At 48.0% G+C, this 9,783-nt stretch overlaps 1 protein-coding gene across 1 annotated transcript; it reads right to left on the reverse strand.

Moving 5' to 3' along the window:
- Positions 1–433: 433 nt before the first annotated feature.
- LOC123098435 (cell division control protein 48 homolog E) lies at positions 434–5,014 on the reverse strand. The gene is made up of 9 exons (XM_044520420.1): positions 4,785–5,014; positions 4,541–4,703; positions 3,460–3,688; positions 2,256–3,022; positions 1,952–2,173; positions 1,784–1,855; positions 1,411–1,692; positions 968–1,327; positions 434–865 (listed from the first exon to the last, which is right to left on the reverse strand). The coding sequence occupies exons 1-9, from the start codon at positions 4,841–4,843 to the stop codon at positions 563–565; spliced, it is 2,457 nt and encodes an 818-aa protein (XP_044376355.1). The 5' UTR covers positions 4,844–5,014; the 3' UTR covers positions 434–562.
- Between the last annotated feature and the right edge of the window lie 4,769 nt (positions 5,015–9,783).

The raw sequence follows: 9,783 nt of genomic DNA on the forward strand, positions 1-9,783 counted from the left end.
GCACTGAAGGCCCCCGCACGCCGGCGGCAGCAATTGGGCGGAGTTGCGCCTGGTGGGATTCTGTTACTGAAGCTGTTGCAGGAAATAACGACCTGGTCAGTTAAAGCGGTTGCATCCAACAGCTGTCAGGTGCCTAATCCAACGGCTCTCCGAGCACATCCGCCAGCCGGCGACGCGTAGCGGCGCCGTAACCTAAATGCCCTACTATACCGCTCATATTGCGCATATCCAATCGAATATCAACCAAAATTTTCCAGGCCATAAATCCATTTGCAACAGATTTTCTAGAGGGTGTGAGCCACCAAACTGCTCTAGTCCAGAGCCGGTGAGCTGAATACAGGCCAACGTGAGCCAAGTTTGAGAAGTCAGAAGAGCAAAACATGAGATGCAAAGCACGAGAGATGAAAAGATACAGATGAAAATAACTGGCAGGTAACGAATATCAGTGCATCCCAATAATAATTTTTTAAGTACATAGTTTGACCGTGTCTTGCATACCAGAGCAAAACATAACAGTATACGAAGGAAATCACGGGTAAGTCGATGGCACAACAACGAGAATTTAGCTATATAAGTCGTCATCTTCAGCTGCTGCGGCAGCGGATGCAAAAGGGTCCGCGGCAGCAGCAGAGGCGGCGCCCGCGGCCGGCTGATCAGGGAACCGGAACTCGCTGCCGAATCCACGGGACTGTTGCAGAGTCTGGGCAAAGGCCTGGTACTTGCGGATGTCTGCATCGCTCACACTCCTGCGTGCATACTTCATCGACTCCTCAAAGTGAGCAGCCCTGATCTCAGCGACCTCATCCACCTCATCCTCCTCCATAGCTTCAGGGTTGTCCTTCCTCCGCCTCTCCCTCTCGATGTCCTGGAAGGATGAGTTTCATTAGACAACGAGTATAAAAACAGAGCCATTGTATGGCAGGAAACTAAATACTGCAGGTCAATTCACAAAAAATTGCTGGTATACCTTCTCGATGTTCTCCCTGATGGCGTATTTGCAAGCACGCTGGCAAATTTCTGTGATATCAGCACCGCTGAACCCTTGGGTGTACTTGGCCAGAGCACTCAGATCAATATCCTTGGCCAAAGGAGACTTCCTGAGGCAAGCCTTGAAGATCTGGTGCCTCGACTCGACATCAGGAAGAGGGATGTAGATAAGCTGATCAAGACGCCCTGGCCTCAGCAAGGCAGGGTCTATGATGTCTGGCCTGTTGGTAGCACCAATGATGAAGACAGTTTTCTTGGCGTTCATGCCATCCATCTCAGTCAATAGCTGGTTTAGCACTCTATCAGCTGCACCTCCAGCATCCCCAACACTGCTTCCTCTCTGTAATATCATGGTTAAGAGTTATCAGCCATTAAGAAATACAACAGTGGAACATAGTAACAGGGAGGGGGAGAGAGGCTGACCTGGGTGGCAATAGAGTCAAGCTCATCAAAGAAGAGGACACATGGTGCTGACCCTCTAGCCTTGTCAAAGATCTCACGCACATTAGCCTCGCTCTCACCAAACCACATGGTAAGCAGCTCAGGTCCCTTGATACTGATGAAGTTAGCCTGGCACTCATTTGCAATTGCCTTGGCCAACAAGGTTTTACCACAGCCAGGAGGGCCATAGAACAGAACACCTTTGGATGGAGACATGCCAAACTTCTCGAATTTCTCTGGATGCTCCACAGGGTATTGGACAGTCTGCAACAATTTCATATATATGTTATACACAAGTTACAGCTAGAACACAGAAAATTTAAGAATATTGATAAACTAAAAAGCAGTAATATACCTCCTGCAACTCCCGCTTGACATTCTCCAGACCACCAATATCTTCCCAAGAGACATTGGGAACTTCAACAACCTGATTAAGAAAAGATAAATAGGTAAGACCTTCAAAACATGTTCAAACAATTATATACATTTAAAATCGACAGAGGACATAGTGCCAAGTACTCACAGTTTCACGGAGAGCAGATGGGTTGCTTGTCGTTAGTGCAGTCTTGAAATGGTCGTTTGTCACAGCCATAGAATTCAGTATCTCAGCATCTATGGTCTCATCCTCAAGATCTATAATATCCATCTTCTCACGAATGCACTGAAGAGCAGCCTCAGTACAAAGAGCAGCAAGATCAGCACCAACATACCCATGGGTGTCTCGAGAAATGTGTTCCAGTTCAACCTGCAATACATTAGAAAGCACAATGACGAACAGGTTCGATCAAACGAGAAAAGTTAAAAGATGAAGAACCAAGATCACTCACATCTTCAGCTAACTTCATGTTTTTGGTGTGAATCCTGAGAACTTCAAGGCGGCCAACTTCATCAGGGACTCCAATGTCAATCTCACGATCAAACCTACCAAATCTTCTGAGAGCGGGATCAATACTGTTTGGGCGGTTTGTAGCACCCATAACAATAACATGCGCACGGGACTTAAGCCCATCCATAAGGGTCAACAGCTGAGACACAATACGCCTTTCAACTTCTCCATTGGTCTTCTCTCTCTTTGGGGCTATTGAATCAATCTCATCAATGAAGATGATTGATGGTGCATTCTTCTCTGCTTCTTCAAATGCCTTCCTGAGATTGCTCTCACTTTCTCCTGCTAACTTGGACATAATTTCTGGGCCATTGATCAGGAAGAAGAATGCGCCCGTCTCATTGGCAACAGCCCTCGCAATAAGGGTCTTGCCAGAGCCAGGTGGTCCAAACAGCAATATGCCCTTTGGAGGCTTCACACCAATAGACTTGAAAAGTTGAGGGTGACGCAGTGGGAGTTCAACCAGTTCTCTGATCTGGGCCATTTGCTTCCTGACTCCACCAACATCATCGTAGCCAACATCGTCAAGCCTCTCCTCATCCTCCCTCTTAACAGGCTCACCATCACAGAAGATCTCAGTGTCTGGTGCAACAATGCAATACTCTGCCGGGTCAGTCTCTATAACTTTGAACTCCACGCTTCTCATTCCACCCCTAACAAGGAAAAGGTCTCCCTTTCTCAAAGGGCGGTAGGCTTCAAGGAAGTATGCTGAAAAGCACAAGACGAAGACAATATTAGTGAAGAGGTTCTTGGATGCAACTAAGTAAAGAAAGCAGATTGTAGAAAGTAGATCATCCCAACAAAACAAAGGCATACCAAGGATTCTTAAAAAGGTTTAGCAGCAATCTAACTTAAATGTGGCACAAGGAATTAATGAATCATGATAATAGTTCAGTGGATAGACTTGGGAAATCAGCAGTTATACTGTAGTCTAAAACACTGAGGAAGGTATGTGAGTGTCCACCAAAATTATCACTCCACTCATAAACAAAGTTGTAAATAGTTTCACTTAAATAAGTCAAGAGGGCATGGCAATGCTAGGCAAAAAAAAAACAGGAGTTTAACTGACTTGGGTCATTACAAAAAGAGCAGAAATTTCTGTCAAACAGCTTTACAATAGAAAATAACAGTGATAGAGGTCTCACGTTTCAAGAAGGCGTCAAACAAGTTTCCTGTAATCCCTTCAACTGTGTCATCAATAGGAAGTATGTGCACCCGCTTCCCGTATTTCACATCGGGGCATTGATGAACAGACACCACATCACCAAGTCTCACTCTCAAGTTCTTCCTGACAGTTTTGTTCATTCTGACCTTCGGCTCCTCACATGTGTCATCAGCAAGAACAATGCAGATGGTGTCCTTCCTCTTTTTACCCTGCAACATATACACAAGATTTCAGCAGACATGAATTTAAGGTTGCATACTTCAAGAAAAATAAGAATATAGTGCCACAGATAAAGGATACATAATTCAGTAAACATGTCCATACACAAAATACATAATCTAATGAATGTGTCAATACAGAACACATCAATACAAAAAAAAAATCATAACTCTAAAGTATCGGCAGTAGCAACACAAATCGAGTACTATATTTTACAAACAGGAGAAAGGTCAATTACATTGTGCTTTGGTATTGTTAAGGAAATAGGGTACATGAGAAAGATAAGGTTTTCACTCCCAAGTGCCCACAGTTATTAACTACCATTGGCCTAGGTTAACATATCGAATTGCATCAGTCAGCCAAAGCTGTTCCATAAGGCATACTGATATGCAGTTTTCCAAACATCAATAAGCAGTGTTGCGGAACAAAGTAAATTTTCATTAGATTGGTTACTATGTTAACCAGGAGAGCAGCTATGCACTGTGGTGCCCCGACCCTTAAATCCCCAAAACAAATATGTTTGTGACCCAGAACCCTGTTGAATCTAAAGACCAAGCTCAGAATTAATCACCTTTACAACACAACAACCTAGCAACCAGATCCTAAATATCCGCGGCCCGAGACTAAATTGCCACCAACCAGAGCTTACAGGACAGATTAGACCGACAAAAGCTTAGGTTTTTCCTACAGATTTGCACTCTAAGCTACTAGCCGGTACCATGAGCTCACCAGATCACTCGCGACGAAACCAAAATCCCTAGATCGGGACCGAAATTAACCAACTCAGCACTCAGATTTCATCAACCTAATAAAGAGATGAATCGCGCAGGAACAGAGCGTACCTTGAGGAGGACGGTGTCGCCGCGGAAGAGCTGGAGCCTCTCCATGGTGTCGGGGTGGAGGGCGACGACGGAGTTGTCGTCATTGGTGGCCTCGTCGACCACGAGGCGGTTGGGGGACTTCTTCCTCTCGAGGATCGCCGTCGAGTAGTCCTTCTTCGCCTTGCTGCGACCAAATCCGCAAACAAATCAACAAAAGAAGGCCAGATCGGAGGTCCTGGGGAGGCGGATCGGGGCGGGAACTTACGGATCGGCGGAGGAGGAGGGCTCGTCCTGCTGGGGCGGCGGCGGGTTGGGGGTCGCCATGGCGGGCGGATCCGGGGGTCGTCGGCGGCGTCGCTAGGTTTCGGCGTCTCTCTCCGGGTCGCTGGGCAGCAGGCGAAGTGATGAGGAGGAAGAGGCAGGGCCAGAGGGGATTAGTTTAGCTATAAAGACTCTTTCTTGCGAGAGGGGTTTGGGATTTCCCCTCCGCGACCCGGGCTCGGTGCGGGAGTTGTACACGGGCTCCATGACGCGCGGGCCCGGGATGCCCGTGGCCCACCGGGCGGGTTCTACAAGGGCTCCGCGTCGGGCCACCTGGAAGACTCTAGAAGGTGGGTAGGTGTGTGTGTATGGCTTGTCCTTGATAATAAATCCTCGAATTGAAAAAGAAAGGGGAAAAAAGTGTGTGTATGGCTCGGGATGGAAGATGGTCTCGTACCTTGTCGACGGGTTTGGTATCTCGATTCAGTACACTAGTGTCAAAATACGTGAACGGAGGGAGTAGCAAATATACCTTTTACTACCAAAGAGGGAGGTTGTTAATGGAATTGAATTATTCTCCTTTCAATATGGAGTATGTTGTTTACACACACCGCCCATGTTAGTTTTTTTCTTTTCAAAATGATTTGAAGATGGCTCAGCACGCCTGTCACGTGGTACTCGCACTAGTTTTTGGAGATTAAACAGCCATGCTATATATATTTTTAAAGATGGACGTATTTTATGTTAAAGCTCCCTTCATTGATTTTCTCAGCTCTGTTGATGATCTAGTTGGAAAGACAAGCACATTCGCGCAATTCGACCATCTTCAATGTACCTAAATGTAGGAGGATTAGAGAGGAATTGATGGAATCATTGATTGTTGCTGAGCCTTGTGGGCGTATATATAGAGTACTCCCTCTGTTCACTTTTATGAGACCTTGGAGATAATTCAAACAATGTGCAAAACAACCTATTTTGAGTTGTCTGAAATGACTTACAAAAGTGAACGGAGGGAGTACATGATTTTTTGGAGTATAAGACAAGATAGAAGAAAATTCCTACGCTATTCTATATTTTCCTAAACAATCATGATACCTACTATCCCCCGCGGTCACGATGGTAGTGATGCAGACGGTGAGATTGGAGAAGAATCCGAAGGTTGTAAACCGACGGGCATCCCCCTCCCCCCCCCCCACACACACAGCCAGAACTGCTGATGCTTCATGGATGTTGTGACTGGAGTGAAAACCAACGAGATTTCTCAAGCAAGGCGGTAGCCCTTTGTGCCATTGTCGAGGTAGCCGAGAGCGTAGGGTGGCGTAGCCGTGTGAGGGACATTGTGTTCGATGTCGAGTCGGGGATGGCCGATGTCGACGTAGTCCTCGTGGAGCCGCGGGCGCAAAGAACCGTCGTGTAGTCAAGGGAGCAGTGGTGCGTCAGGAAGAAGACGGTGTTGACGAGGCACCACACCGGGTTTGCCAAGCCCGGGGATACGTCATGGACAGGCACGTGTCGATGTTGCCAGCACCGGGCATGCGTAGATGGGAAGTAATCGGTGTTCACGAGGTGCCACACCAGGTTTGCCAAGCCCGGGGACACGTCCAGCACCGTGCATGCATGGACGGGAACCAGCACGAGTTGTACGCCATGCCGAAGGGACCAGGAGAGGAGGACACGACAACGGTTGCGGTGCAAATTGGCGTGGAGTGGAAGGTGCAGATATTGCCCATTGTTGTCGGAGCAGATGAAGTGGTCGGGGAAGATTACGGCCACGCTGGCGATGAGCTGGTGCTGAACGAAGACGAAGATGTGGTTGGCAGAACCAGAGGTAGCCCGTGAGGGACCACGTCGGTCACCTGTAGAAGAGTGGTCGTGGTGCTCGAAGTATGCGAGGAAGAACCCAACAATGTGACGAAGACCAAGCATGAATGGTGGCATTCCCGCACCTAGGGAGGTGGCGTGGCGCATACCACTTATACATCAACACGCGGGGGACAACGGAGTGGGCCGCGTGCCGCAACGTTACGGCCCAAAGGGGTGACGCAGCAGCAATGGCGAAGGAGACCTCGGGGCGGCGACGTGGACCGCGTGTCGGTGCAACAGCGAAGAAGACCTCGTGCTGGCGGCATGGACCGTGTGCCACAGCGGCCAAAAGGGGCGACGCAGCGAAACCGCACAGGTTGATGCACCTGCGGGGAAGACCGCGGGATGGCGGCATGGACAACACCGCCCGAAGGGGCGATGCAGCAACCGCACGGGGGGCGGTGCAGCTGCAAGGAAGAATCATGGGGCGGCGGCGCTGCGGCCGGATGGGGCGATAAAGTGGCAGCCCGTTGCTCGATCGGTGTAGGTGCATGTTGTACTCAGGGACGATCTTCATGGGACCTGCAAGGCGTGCCCAAATGATTGATCAGGTCGGTTGCGCGTGCAGATGAAGTGGGTCACGGGTGGGCGGGTGATCAATCCAATCACTCGCAAGGTCAGGGACGCTGCTCGGTGATGAAGTGGCCGAGCCAACGAGGTCATGCGCAAACGGCCGACGTGTGCACATGGTGTCGGGGTCGATTCTGACATATCTCGAGGTAGGGGTCCTCATCTAGGCATCTAGGAACGATGGTAACATGGACGCGGAGATTTTACCCAGGTTCAGACTCTCTCGAAGAGATAATACCCTACATCCTGCTTTTGATTGTATTTATATGGGGTATAGTACATAGTACATGTATCTACCATGAGATTGTTGTGTAAGATTATAATGAATATGAGATGATCTGTCGACTAGCCTAGCCTCGGTTTATATAATGTACCAGAGGCCTAGGATTTAGAAGGGTCCTCGTCTTATGCGCCAAATCTTGTAGAATCTTCCTTGTATACGTCATGGGTTGCCCGAAGAGGCCAAGTAATTAACCGCCACAGGGGTCCTCGGCCCGGCCCTCCTGGCCGGGAGACGACATCGTTAGTACTCCCTAGTCTCGGACACCATTAGTAGCCCATGAACCAGTCTTCAAGTTGGGGACGCTCCTCGGTTCTTTTGAACTGTTCTTCATCTTCGATCGTCGGTTTTGAAAATTGTTTCAACGAATCTTCTCATCTTCGATCCCGAGGACCGTCGAGATGTATCCGAAGAGTTCACATGTTGGGCATCCGAGGAGCCCCATTAAGTTCTCGTCCTTTATCAAATGCCTTGTTATTTTCTTGCGGCCGAGCTCCGATGCCGGACTGCATCCAAGGAGTCATAGACCACTTCGATGTTAAAAAAAGTTGAGGGAGTTTAGTCGAGCTTCACACCAGAAAAGTCTCCTGTTCACCCAACCATTCGCAACCGAGCTCTAACACCGGACTACTTTTGAGGTGGTGCACCACCTTGGTCTTGGGATGATTTTTCGCGGATTTTTCCTTTCAATTTGGCGTAATTTATTCTCTGCCAAGATGAATAGCTATTAGCCCTCAAGGTGTATGTTGGCTCAAAGTCCAGCATGCGCCTGAAGGATGGAATAAAATCGTTGATCCCAGTATCCCCTGAGACTCAGGTCGATTCGCGAAATCGGCCTGAGGATCAAATCCTTGCCCAGTACCATACTTTTAGGAAAAATGCAGTGTGCATTAGTCCCCAAGACTGATAACCCACAAGTATAGGGGATCACAACAGTTTTCGAGGGTAGAGTATTCAACCCAAATTTATTGATTCGGCACAAGGGGAGCCAAAGAATATTTGCAAGTATTAGCAGCTGAGTTGTCAATTCAACTAAAACTGAAGATTAATTATCTGCAGCAACATGATCAGTAGCAAACTAGTATGATAGTTTTGATAGTAGTAGCAACAACAATAGGAACGGTAACAATGATAGCAATGATTTTGTAGCAAGTGTAACAGCAACAGTAGCAGTAGTAACTTAGCAAGAACAATATAAGAGAAATTCGTTGGATGATGTTCATCACATAATAATCATAATCTAGGGCGATGCGGCTCTAGCTCGAGTTCACAAATATAATGTAGGCATGCATTCCGTAAATAGTCATACGTGCTTATGGAAAGAACTTGCATGGCATCTTTTGTCCTACCCTCCCGTGGCAGCGGGGTACATATGCAAACTAAGGGATATTAAGGCCTCCTTTTAATAGAGAACTGGAACAAAGCATTAACACATAGTGAATACATGAACCTCAAACTATAGTCATCACCGGAAAGTATCCCGACTATTGTCACTCAGGGGTTTACGGATCATAACACGTAGTAGGTAAAACTAAGAGCCCCCTTGACAATTCTAGGCCCTCTATGGAGATTTTGGCACCTCCCACCCTCCCACCCTCCCAAGGCGACTCCCATGGCGATTTTGGCCCTCTGCCCTAATCTCCATCCCCGGCGACCCCAATGGACGGCCTCCTCCATTGGGACTTCTCCCCCGGCCTTAAGGTCGAGGGCCAGGTGCGTTCACGTTTTGGATCTACGGTCCACTTCGTCCCCAACCCCAACTCCAAGGAGTTCTTCCTTGAAGTTTCCTTCTCTTCGGCCTCTTTTCCTCTCTCGGTGGAATCTGTTGGTTTGGCCCTCCAATCTTGTATTGGTGGAATCAGTGATGGTTTCAAGGTGCTCTGTTTGGGTGATCGTCGTTTTCGATTTTCGGTGGCATCTAATCGTGTTGGTCATTTCATCTATGGCTTAAGAGATCGCATTTGGCCGGACTTCGTATGTCACTTTCATCTTCATCGTGGAGCCAAATCTCACCATAGACCTCATGATTGGCATGCTGACACTGAGATCAATGATTTGGCCTCATCACCAGGCCCGGCTATCAAATCCAAATGGCTATCTTCCAAATCAGATGTGGATCTTGATTCGGCTTCTATCTCCATCCTTGAAAAATTTGGGTTGGACATCCAGGCCGACGGTCAGTCATTCCGGCGAGGATACCCCACCGGAGATTTCTTTTGGCAGGTTTTCAGTTCCGTTTTCTCGGGATAATCATAATCTTTTTCGGATTGGGGCCGTTAACTTGCCAATT

Source organism: Triticum aestivum, chromosome 4D (genome assembly GCF_018294505.1).
Source record: "Triticum aestivum cultivar Chinese Spring chromosome 4D, IWGSC CS RefSeq v2.1, whole genome shotgun sequence".
In the NCBI taxonomy this organism is placed as follows: domain Eukaryota; kingdom Viridiplantae; phylum Streptophyta; class Magnoliopsida; order Poales; family Poaceae; genus Triticum; species Triticum aestivum.